Below are 12,437 nucleotides of genomic sequence, written 5' to 3' on the forward strand. Positions count from 1 at the left end.
TGGGAAGAGGAATAAGACCCAAAGAATTTTGGTTTTGCTCTGTCCTTGTTATTCATAAGCTTGCTGTGATGCTTATCCTAACAGGTTTCTATATAGGTTGTGATAAGAAATATATTTGCTGAGATTTTTGAAGCAATGAATGCTTAGTAACCAACTTTGTTGCTGTTTGCATCTGCACTGCAAGGGTTAGGACTGGTTTTACACATTAAGCCCTACCCTTGTATTCAGGACACCTTTTCTTTATAGAAAAGGTCTGACATGGCTTTGTTTTTGATGCAAAGCAAACTGGGCCTGTGCTAAGTAGTCTTAAGCAATAGGCAAACACAAGCTTGAAAGCTTTTTAAGAAAAGGCATGCATCTTTGGCTTTGAAGCATCAGTTCATGTCCAGACAATGTACTGGCGAATAAGATAGATTTCCATTGAGATTTGCCTGAAAAAGGCAAGAACATTCCATAAGAACATTTTATAATTTCTCAGTTTTCATAGCTGATTTTTTTTCTTAAAGGTATAGAAGTTCTGAGATCAATTTGTGCCTCTCATTTGCTCGTAGAGAAAATAATTTTCCTTTTTTTTTTCATATTGGATGTACCACTACAAGAAGAATGCCCCAAGATAAAAAGCAGTATCATCCCCTCTTTTGACAATATCTGAGTGAAAACACTGATCTAGATGTTGCAGTCTGGAACACTCTCTAATTCTCTTTATTAGCTTGCCTAAAGAACTGGGTGGTACTTATGGCCAGAGCAGGTATTTTTATGTTGCCATAACACAAGCTATTACTATGATTTGGGTTATAAAAACATGACCTTGGTCATGCTGACTGTAAACACAGTTCCCACTGAAACTTAAAACCAAGAAAACATCCATTGTGAACAACGTGATTTCATATTTAGTTGATTTATGTGGAAGTTTCTTGTACAATCCCCTCTTTTAGGTTGAACCGACATGCATTAGATAGATGGCAAATGTCAAATTGGCTGGGCATGCAAAATGGAATTTTGCAGGGGTCTGTTCTAGTTTTAGTGCTGTTTAGGAAAAAATGTTAATAGCATACACAAAAGCTAAATGACATGGTTCATTAAATCTGCAGATGGTCTCAAACTGGGGAGACAACTAAAACTTGTAGGATCAAAATGATCTTAAAATTTTTGAAAAGCATTCTGACTAGGATTAAATTTAAGCAGGACAAATTCAAAGTAATATATGAAGGAATAATAAAATATGTAGCTAATTGTCAGGAAAGAGCTGTCTAGGTGCAATTCTATGGAAATATTCTGTGGACTCTAGAAGTTAACCTGTTAATGTGGATTAATGTTATACTGCCACCATGGAAAATAGGCAAAGCATAAGAAAGACTCATTCCATTCCATTTTGTGCTATTTTTTCATATCTACCTTTGAGTACAACACTTACTGAAACATGGGCTAGTTTGCTAGTGCCAAGGGATTGCAAGAAAAATAGGAAGGGGAAGAAGAAGAAATAAATTTATTTGGTTTAAAGAACATGTAACATGAAAGAGAGCACATGTGAAAATATGCTGAAAAGAGAAAATTAACGGTTTCAGTATTTGTCTTGGATAAGACCATAAACAGTACACTTAAACAGAAGGAGTTGAGATGTAGGTGAAGCATTAGGAAAATTATCAGATGACAAGAGCATGAACAAATGTTGCCTGGCCAGTCATGTATTTGCAGTGGCTTAGGTGCATTTGTTTTGTCCTTGGGCAGGTTTGGCTCTCTTGCATCCCTTCCATCCTGTTTTGTAGGATTTGGTTTAGCTGATTATTTGTTTGCAGAGAACTGTAGAATTAAAATTCACCTTATTTAGTTGCTTAATTGTGGATGTATGAAATAAGAGAAATTGCAGGTGCATGCACTACTTGTAACTCACTCGAATATCTAGACAGCCCTCAAAACTTTTACATCATCAGCTGTTAGCATTACTGAATGCTATACATCCTGCTCACCCATAAAGAGTCCAGCTCTGCTCTGCATTTACTACTGGCAAATGTTTCCTAGGATAATCATGCTTGCTTTGAAACCCTTTTCAGAATAAAATCCTGCTTGAATTTTCCCGTTTGTTTGAGAATTGTAATGCCGTGTCCTCTAGAGCTATGTAGTGCACACTGTGGGGTGATGGGTGCTGATGTGCAATGGTGCAGTTTTATTAACAATGGGTTTCCTCTTTCCCCTTCCCTCTCCAGAAATGGAATGTGAGTCAGACAAAGATTCGCATCATTTCAACAATAATATTCATACTGTTTGGCTGCGTGCTGTTTGTTGCTCTTCCTGCAGTTATATTCAAGCACATAGAAGGCTGGAACACATTAGATGCAATTTACTTTGTGGTTATCACTTTAACTACCATTGGATTTGGTGACTATGTTGCAGGTAAGCACTTTTTCATAACTCTTTGTCTTATAATGTTTTGCACAGGGATATTTATTCTGCATTTTTTTCTTCTTAATTTTGGGACAGATGTATCTCTCTTGTGTGGTGCCTCTCTCCCAGTTTTATCCTTCATCATTTATGTGATGGGGCTGTCCTCGTTTTGGTTGAGGTGACAGTGTAGAGACAGGAGGTGGGACAGTGAAATTCATGGAGCATTTCTCTGCCTACTGTTTTTTTTTCTCTTCCTATCCTATTAAAAATACAGTATCATTTAGGTAAGGGTCTTGTTTTATTTTTCTTACAGGTTACAGAGTGTAAGCACTAATAGATCATTTTATTCTGAATATCTCTTTTCAGCCTCACCCTGTGAAGTGATATAAATTTTGTGTGCATCCCTTACTTTCAAAATATCTGAGAGCTCTCTTTCTGCCATTGAAATGTCTGTATTCTGTAGGATCTGCTGCATCTTATTCTGTGACTCTTTGTCAGTAGACATTTGCCCATGTGCTTTTTGCAATGTCAGGAGAAGTTTTAGCACAACCCGTAGATAACGTGTTCAATTTTTATGGTTCCATTAGGCTGAATTAGTTGTAAATAACTTTGATATACTGAGCTTAAAAAAAAAAGTCCGGGCCAGTTCTCTGTGTCAACTTTTTTCTTGAAAAGATGTCAGGGGTGTTCACTTCTTAATTTGAGGAAGTATATGCTGTCTGTGCTGAGAAAGCACATTGATCTGAATCAGTGATGCATAGAGGTGAGGATGAGGAACTCAGAGCTTTGTGCTCCAAACCTGGGACTTGTTTTCCTTGGCCTGATCTGATGCTTCTGCTGGTACAGAACCATCATCCCTCTGAGGAAATGCCTCTCCCACCTCTGAACTCTGTGCAAGGCAGAGGTGGCTGACAAGACCCTTGGTGCTGGGTCTCAGTGAGAGGCTCTGCTGCAGGGAATTGCTTTTAGTAGACTCTCACATGCTCTGGGCTCCTTCTGTGCCTTGCCTGTGCCCATGGCTGTTCTGTGAGTCCAAGTGTGTCAAGCTGGGGTAACTCTCGTAGATTTGCCTAAAGTTTTGCCTTGATGGCAGTAGAGGGTCTTGTCACTGGCAGAAGTTTTTCAGGTTGGCGAGGTCCAACAAGAACCTCACAAATGTTAGAACTGCTTGACATATTCATCAATTATGTGGGTAAAATGGGGGTTAATTTAGTTGTTGAAGATACTAAGCTACTCGGGCAGCCTTCATTTTTAGACTGCTTGCAAACTTGCCAAAGATTCCTGTAAATTATAGAACTGAGCTGTAAAATAGCAAATCAAGTTTCTTTTGACTTTTACATAGTTATTTGTGATGTTTCCAAATATCTTTGTATGTGTCTTGACTTCTGCCTTTCCATTTTCTTTCCTGTATTCTTTTTCTTATTTTCATTTTGTCTTCAGAATTTGTGATTCTGGTCAGATAACAACCAACATAAAAAAAAAAAAAAAATTATTCTGTTTCTAAGTCAAGAATCTGGGTGCTTTAGACTTTCATTCCTGAAGGGTACGTGTATGACAGGGAATAAAAATGATAGTGTATAAAGGCCTGGTTATATTTACTGTAAAGCATTTTGTGAAATGACCCACTTGACTCTAACTAGAACACTGAGTACATTCATCATTACTCCCATTATAAATTTCCATAGACTTTGCTATTTGTAGACCATTTGATATCATGATTTTTTCCCTACATTGTCTGCTTTTTAATTCTACCAGGAAACATTTTCTCTTTCTACAGAATGTCCTTGAATTATATTGTTCTATAGCTGATGGCCTTTTATGGTTCACTTGAAAGATGCTCCTTATTTAATTTTAAATCCTACTGTAAGCCCATTATTTCAAAGCATCAGAAATGTTTTCTAGTTTCTTTGAGCAACATGCATAAGACTTTTATTTGAACTGCAATATGTTATTGACTTAAAGGGGCAGTGGGATTTGTACTTGCAGAGACAATGCTCAAGAGAACAGGGTTAAATGTCTGTCTCCATCATAACTGGCGGGTTAACATTCCCATGGGACTATATTCTGACAGGGATGAAGTTGATAATATAATCTTTGGGTGAACTAAAGTACTCTAGTTTTGGCCTGTGACTTGAAGGACTTTTAAAAAATGTCCAGTTGTTTTCTTTGAAGTACATAATTGACTGGTTAAATAAAAATTTTGAAAAATAGGTAAGGTATTAATTGAGCTTTGTATTGTGGAAGTTTTCAGTCAGTGGTGTGTATGCAGGTACAAAATTATTTGAAGGAAACTGACATTGCAAGTCTCAATGGAGCTGATAGAATTTGTTCTAAGAGCCCCAGGCTTCCTTATTATTTTTGAAGAAGTATGCAGAATTTTTTGCACCCCAACAAATTAGGACCTTTTCTTCATGATTTTTTGGATTTCTTGTTTCTCTTTTAGGTAAGTCATAACTACAGAGTGGACACTGAGGACCACTGATATTTTTGTGGTAGGCTTTGTCTGGAGAACTCTCCTTGAAGTTTAGGAAAGCTGGGTGTCACAAACAAGGGAGAAACATGAAGAGTTAAGACCTGTAATTCTGTATAAGACTGTAAAAGAGGTGGTCATATGGTGATTCTAGAGCATGCTAGTCTTGGTTCTGGTTTGCCATGGTGAGGCAAAAACCAGCAGACAAAATGATGCTTCAGTCTGTTTGGTGCCTAGATGCAGCACATTTCAAAAAACTCCTCACACTGGCATTAATTTACTAATTTTTTCTGGCTTCTTTCCTTAAATAGCACTAACAGTGAAAATTGCCTTCTTCCACTTAGCATTATAGTCAAACTTAAAGCATAATGGTGGGCAATGATGCTCTGATTTGCAATTACATCAGAGTGTACTTCTTGCAATAAAAGTCAAATTGATAATTCTTTTAGCACTCCGGAGGTCCACATGATAATCCATATATGTATGTCAGTTTTGACCCATAAAGTTCCCTCAAAACCCTCAAGTTCTGATATTTTTGAAAACTTTACGATCTTTTTTTCTGGCAACTGCCATCTCAGAGAAAAAACCCGTAATTTTACAAGCCCCACATAATCCCATGGTTGTGTTAACATATGTGTTGGTGTGTGGGAAAAGTTTCTGAAATACTCATAATTTTTCACTAACATGAAACTTGCTGCTTGCTGCTGTCACTGCAAGTAAGAGCTGTAAAGAAGCCCTGAAGAACTTTCAGGAGGTAAAGAACAGAGTGTTACTCAATACTGTACCTAAAGGGAGCCAATAGCTGAACATGGGATTCAGGAATGGTATCATTGACTATAGTACAGGCTGTCATATTAGAAATTCTTTTAGTTCTCCAGGATTTTTTTTAGAACTTTCTCTTTTGTCCTGCAGGCCATGTACTCTATTCGCAGCAACCAGAATTAAAAAATGTTCTCTTTGCTAGTCAGAGACTAAGGTGTTATTTGAAGCCTGTGGAAATTTCAGCTAGGGTTTCCATCAGCAAGAGAAGCCTTAAGGAAAACATAATAGGCTGACCACTCCTGGTGGATGCAAGGAAGGAAAAGATGAAAAGCCCTTGTAATTCATGTCCAATAAAATATATGAACAGTATTAAAAAAAAATTGACTGCTTCTCCATCTTATGAAATTACTTGATTTTTTCAACTTTTGGAATGGTTTAACTTTTTTTTTTTTTTTTTTTTTGACAGAGAAATTTTTTTTTTTTTAATTTGAAGAAAGATTATTGTAGCTTTTTGTAAAAAAAAAAAAGAAGAAAAACTGTGCTACAGCCTGCACTGCCTTATGAATATCAGGACATAGTCAAACATCCCTTTTCTTGTTTTCAAGAGAAAACATTGACTTTAACATGACAGGCAAAAACCCAACCAAAACTATTTATATCTTATGAAAAATAAATCTCCTCATGTTGAATGTATCATGATTTCAGTACAATGAAATATATTTCTGGGTACTAAGGTGAGCACTGAGGCACATGAATGTATCTGTCTAATTGAAAATATATTGTTCACATGTACAGATAAATTCTTTAACTTGCAGTTTGGAAACTATATTCAAATATTTCTAATGGCATTACTCTAGCAGGTTTCAAACCTAAATAAGGTGACACATCCAAAACTTGACTAAATTAAGTAGAAGGCAATAATAGAAATAACATATCAGTTGTCTGTTTCACAGTGGGACATGATGATGATGTAAGGTTGTCTCAACTGGTTTGCTAAGCTGGATCACAGAATTCTGAAAGTGTTACTTTAAAAATGCATTCTAACTCTTGTTACTTTTGTGCGAGTTTTTTTTTTTTTGGGTTGGTTTACTTTCCATGTCCAAACACTGATTTTTAACTTAATGCTTTTTCACTATTTCATTCTGTTATCACTGCTGTGATACACATACCTAGCTCTGCACTCTGTTGCTTGGCCTGAGACCCAGTTTGTAGAGAAATGAGATATTTTAGTCTCATTTAATGTCACCCAACTGGGGCACTTGACTGGTGGTCACGGCAGCCCAGTTGATCTGCTGTCACTGTGTGATACCACGCACCAGCAGAGAGAAATCGCTGTCGTGCTGAGCCAGAGGTGTGTCCAGCATCCTGGAGGAGAGCTCTGTGCCCTGCCACAGACTCTGAGACCTTTTTTGATATTTGGAAGAGCTCTTTGCCCCCTCAGGACTCAGTGTCTGTAATAGGGGCTCTCTGCTGTGAGCTGTGCTTTAAGCTGAAGATGGAGCACTGACTTGCTGGATGTCTGTGCAGGACAGCCTGTGAGAATTGTTTTAGATCTGTGCTTTGTTTTCTGAAGTAGCTCTCCATTTTCCACTGAGTGGCATCAGGTAGCTTCTCTGGCCTACTTACATTCCATCTCTGACAGGGCAATGCTATTTTGACCCCAGCATTCTGCATTTCCACATTGCCACACAAGCTACTCCTACTCTGTCCCCCACTTTTTTTGCAGTCCCCAGAGGTAATTGCTTTCAAGCTGCAGGGCTGAACCTCCATATTTCTCTAGAGTGGGATGAATTGAATTTCTAGATTAAACATGTTAGGTTTGTCACAACAGGGGTGGTGGACAGCTGCTTGTTATTCTGCAATTAAAACTGGATTATATAATTTTTCTATATCCAGAGTAATTTTTGCTGCTGATAAAAAATTATAGACATTTCCTTGTTTGCAGTGCCAACTTTTGAATAACCCAGAAATTTTTGCTGGTATGGAATTAAGATACTCGATGTTGACAGCACTTTCTATTCTCTCCTTCTAATTTTGAAGTAAAAATGCAAAGCCAACCAACATTATAGAAATAATTACATATTTCTATTTTGAGCCAGTTACTTTAGAAAGAATGAGAAAAAAGAGTGGTAAAAATGAAGACAATTATTTACTTTCAAAGGGGCCAGTTTTACATAAATAATTAAGTAAAAAAAAAATATATATTTGTAACCCTGATCTCTTACCTGAGAAGCAGAATCTATTCTAAAGCATGCCCCAGATATTCACTAATGCCTTTCTTTACTGAAACAGAGTTCTTGACCTTAGTAAGGAATATGTTTGGGCCATAGAACAACTTATGTTTTCCAAAGTGTTGAAAATCTCAAATAAAATTTATTTGGCAGATGTAAGAATGATGGCAGCAGCAATACAATACCCTGTGATGACGATGGGTGGGAAACTTTTGATTTCTCAGAGTTTTCAAGCAACTTTAGATCAAATCTTTACCAGAAAACATCTTGGGAATAAACTGTCTGCTCATGGTAACAGATTATAGCAGTGAGACAGCTAGATTTCTTCTTCATTGTGGTTTTAACCTATTTTGGGTAGAGACTAAAGAAAGCTGGGAAAAGCTTTGTCCCTCAGCCCACAAAACTGGATTTGCCAAACAAGCAACAAACTTCACCTTCTGCCTTCTTAGCATTTTGCTTCCTAGAGGGCTGCATGATCCAATTTGCTTTGCAAAAGAAACTTGATAGTGTATCACATTGATATGCTTTTTACAGTGCTGCCCATAAAATCATTAGATGATCTCATATATTTCACTTCAAATACATTTAGGTATGCGTACTCACACCCAAATGCATTCATTCCCGCTTCAGTGAATTCAGTTGTTAGTGAATTTTTGTAGTTTGTATTCAGTACAGTTGAGTTGTGATCACATTTCTCTATGAAATCCTGTTTAATGACATTCCCAGGTAACTTCATTATGGCAGCTCGAGCATCACAAGAGATAGTTATGTCAGGACAAACACCCTCAGGTATGTCTCTCTCTCTCTCTCCCTTGAGATTTGATTAAATTGCAAAATCATCCAAAGAGTCCTTGAAATTCAGAAGCTCAAGAGATAATAAAGGTTCTAGCTTTGAAGTCTTATCCTAGAGTATTTCTTTGGATACCTGTTGTCCCTTCAGCTTCAGGAGAGCTGAGCTTCCTTGGGCATGGTTAGATGGAGCCATCTCCTGGCCAGACAGCACCAAAAACTTGGTTGAACATGAATATGTTCAACTCCTGCCCTAGTGATTAATTTTGCTGTAAATAAAACAATTATAAGTTGTGAAGGAAGTGCTTTCTGCAGACTGGCAGAGTAAGGTTCCAGTTTCAGTTAATAAATGAAATATGCCAAAAATTAAAAACCAGCCATGTGGATGCTTTCTATGAAACTTCCTTGTGTATTGTATGAACAGCTGAAGAAGAGCATGAACCACCAAGAGTGGCCCATCACTATAGCAAAGACATGGAGGTCATCAGCCATTTTTTGAATTACAACAAATTTTGGGTGAATCATACCTAAAATACTGTTTTACTAGATTGACATGAGATGGATGTTGTTAACAAATGATTTGGTGTTTTGTTTGTCTTGTAGTATGACAAACTCAGCCCCTTTGGTGGCTGAATGTCTTCTGTTCCAAACAGAGCCCTGACTTCTACCTCTGCTTGGGAATGCAAAGGCATCAAAGGCTATCTACTTTCACAATGTGGATTCATCTCTTGGATAGCTGAGCAAACCATTGCAGCTCAATGGTGGTTTTATGTTTTCATTTTTTGGTTGTTTTTTTTTTTTTTAATGAAAAGGTGTAATTGACATGAAAATAAAATTTCTGTCTGGGAGGGGTTCCATACAAAGCTAGCCATCAGCAAAATTCTTTGTTATTTGTATGTAAATCTTACTGATAATAAATAAAATCATTATTCTCTATGAGGGTCAATCTCAGTACCTTAACAAGGTGCTTGATATTTTGGGGCCAGTTTTCCTTTGTTTTACTTCAGTATAGGATGCAGATACATAAAACAAAGTATTATGTACCTGCACAAGCTACTTTAATGTGCCTGAGAAGGTTTTGCTGTAGAGTCTCTTCAATCATGGGCAGATACACACATCAAACTTCTTGCAGCAGCCCAAACTAGAAGTCTGGTTTTATATGTTGCACACAGCCGAATTACAAGTTTATGGCTTCTGTTTTATTGCATGGCAAGATGTGAAATGTGAGCAATTTGGTGCTGTCAAGAGCTCTGGATGAACATAACTTATTTTTGTGTGGAAATAAGACATCTGTTCCTTATAGCTGTATTATACCTCAAAGCTCTATTACAAGCACCTCTGAAATGCATACTTTTTTATACTTTAACACTGAAAAGAAGTGACTAGTGCTTATGACAGTGGGATTCAAAAAAATTGCCTTCAGCAGGCTTCTTTTATCCACCTTTTTTTTGGCGAGGGTATGATCAGTCCAACTCGAGTCCCTGCACTCTGGTTTCCTTCTGCAGAATGGAGATGATAATGTTTGCCTACCGACCAGGGACACTTGTTAATGCAGGTGCTGCTCTGTCTTTACTGAGGGTAAAGCTTTTATATAAGTATTGAGATGTTTTAAAGTTCTTGCAAAAACAGATTTCTCGGGATATGAACGCATTGCATTCTTTGGAACAATACTTAAAACTCCGGTACAGAATCATTTTGTGGAGCAGGTGGCAAGTAATTTCCCTCAAGCTGTCTTCACTGACCTCTATGTTAAATAATAGTGCATCAGAAGTTGAATCAGTTCGTGTTCATTCAATAACTATTATGAATTTTTAACAATTTTTGTCTAAAATTTGCAAACTACAGTCGTTACTTTTAAGAGTGAACTAATTTATATAATTTGTTCAAATTAAAAAAAAAAATATTGTGCATGGGTAAAAATACAGAATGTGTAAGAAACTTATTTTTTTTTTCCTAGGAAAGTTAATTTAAAAACGTCTTTGCACCTATAGCTATTAAGTGTGAATTAATTTTTACTGTATTGTTTTTCAGGGGGATCAGATATTGAATACCTAGATTTTTATAAGCCAGTGGTGTGGTTCTGGATCCTTGTTGGGCTTGCTTACTTTGCAGCTGTCCTCAGCATGATTGGAGACTGGCTAAGGGTCATATCAAAAAAGACAAAGGAAGAGGTAAGAATATTTTGAAAAGAGAAGAAATATTTCTTTTTAAAAACTTTGAATAGAAGCCAGGAGACCTTATAGTTGCTTTTGCTCTTAGGGTGCATAGGTCAAAGCTGTTTGTGTGTGAACTGTAAATCTGCAGGAAAAACTGTAGGGAACTTGGTAGCAATCCATTCAAACATAGTGTTTTATTTTCACACATCTGCATAGAAAATTAAATTAAATGCATTATTAAGTGTACATGAATAGTTACACTTGATTTATGGGGAAAAAATCCTAATCGACTGTTCTAGGTAGTAGAATATAGGCCTTAATTTTTAAGGCAAAACCAATTCTGTTTTGTTCTATAAGTGATACAGGTATGTAAAGAAAGTACTTAAGTGGTTATATTTGCGATACCACACTTTATAGTGGTAAGAAAATAAATTTTTCATATCATGCAAGGTATTGGGATGAATTATTTAACTATCCCTGGGCACATTTTACCGTAATATCTTCTACATAATTGTTCAGTACTTGTAGTCAAATATATTGCTTCGAACTGAAATATGTTTTCACTTGTAAATTTCACTTGTTTTCTCTTGTTTTCACTTTCAAATTTCACCTGCTTTCTCTTGTTTTTACTTGTATTTATAATCCGAATGATACAAAGTTTTACGTTTTGTCATTTAAGAAAATGTCCCGGTTTTGAAAATGTTTGAGGGTAAATAAAATTTCCTTCAATTGTAGCGTGCATAGTTCAGGTTTTACTGGAAGTCTGAGAAATGTATTTTGTTTGAAGTAACATATTATTTCCCTCTAATTTAGCTTGAGTTCTCTTGCACGCTTCAGTTGATTTATGCTACTCAAACATAAAAACTCTAATTTGTTTTTGATGGAATGAATATGTTGGCTACTGTGCTGTGGCCTGCTACTTACATTGTTTTGAATAGTTTTCCTAGCTGTAGGGCATGGCATCAATGCCTAGATGTATTCCTGGCAATCCTGGAGCTCCCAAAGCCTTTGCTCTGAAGGGTAGCTTACCCCTACATGCTTTCACTGGCTGCAGCCCCTCAGGGTGCCTGCCACCCTCTGAGCAGGAGCAGGGATGCTGCTGGCAGCAGGCAGGAGGGTGGGAGCTGGAATCTTGGGCAGGATTAAGCTGATTTTGTAAGGAATATGGGATTGGAAAGCCCTTTCCCATTGCCCTTGCTGTGCTCATGGTTAGAGACAGCATTGTGACAGGTCTGCTCTAAGTGCACTTTTAGCAGGCAATTCATAACCACTTAGCCCTGATGCAGAGGACAATATTTATTCAAACACTTTCAGTTCAAGAGTCCCATCTTTTGCCACATGCTGTAAATTTGAAAAGGTATTTATGACTTCCCTTCCACAATGAACTCCACAGACAGGGAGCAGCAGGTATCATCTGAGTGTTCCCATTTGCAGGTTCAAGAGCTGGCAGGATCCCAGTTCTGTTTTCTAGGAAAGCACTGGAGGGTGCCTTTAACAACCAGCCTGACATGGCTTACTCTGGCTGCAGGGAAATCACCTCAAAAGCCAGTGACCTGTGTGCATTTGTATTTGGTTATTTTGCACTTCAGAATCAGGTTGTTCTTGCCCATTTTCCCCCCTGCAATAGGAAAAAGTAGAACACTGGCA

The 12,437-nt window shown here is 37.3% G+C and overlaps 1 protein-coding gene across 7 annotated transcripts in view; it reads left to right on the forward strand.

Moving 5' to 3' along the window:
- Nucleotides 1-12,437, forward strand: part of KCNK2 (potassium two pore domain channel subfamily K member 2) — a 129,759-nt gene that overhangs the window by 99,664 nt on the left and 17,658 nt on the right. For all 7 annotated transcript variants that reach the window (XR_014954022.1, XM_085576071.1, XM_085576070.1 and 4 more), the window contains 2 exons: nt 2,205-2,391; nt 10,666-10,805. Coding sequence is in view for 6 of the 7 variants with exons in the window: in XM_085576071.1 (XP_085432197.1) it covers nt 2,205-2,391; nt 10,666-10,805 (327 nt within the window). In the remaining variant the exon portion in view is untranslated. The remainder of the gene's footprint in view (nt 1-2,204; nt 2,392-10,665; nt 10,806-12,437) is intronic.

This window comes from Lonchura striata, chromosome 3, assembly GCF_050655825.1.
Source record: "Lonchura striata isolate lonStrDom1 chromosome 3, ASM5065582v1, whole genome shotgun sequence".
Classification (NCBI taxonomy): Eukaryota; Metazoa; Chordata; class Aves; order Passeriformes; family Estrildidae; genus Lonchura; species Lonchura striata.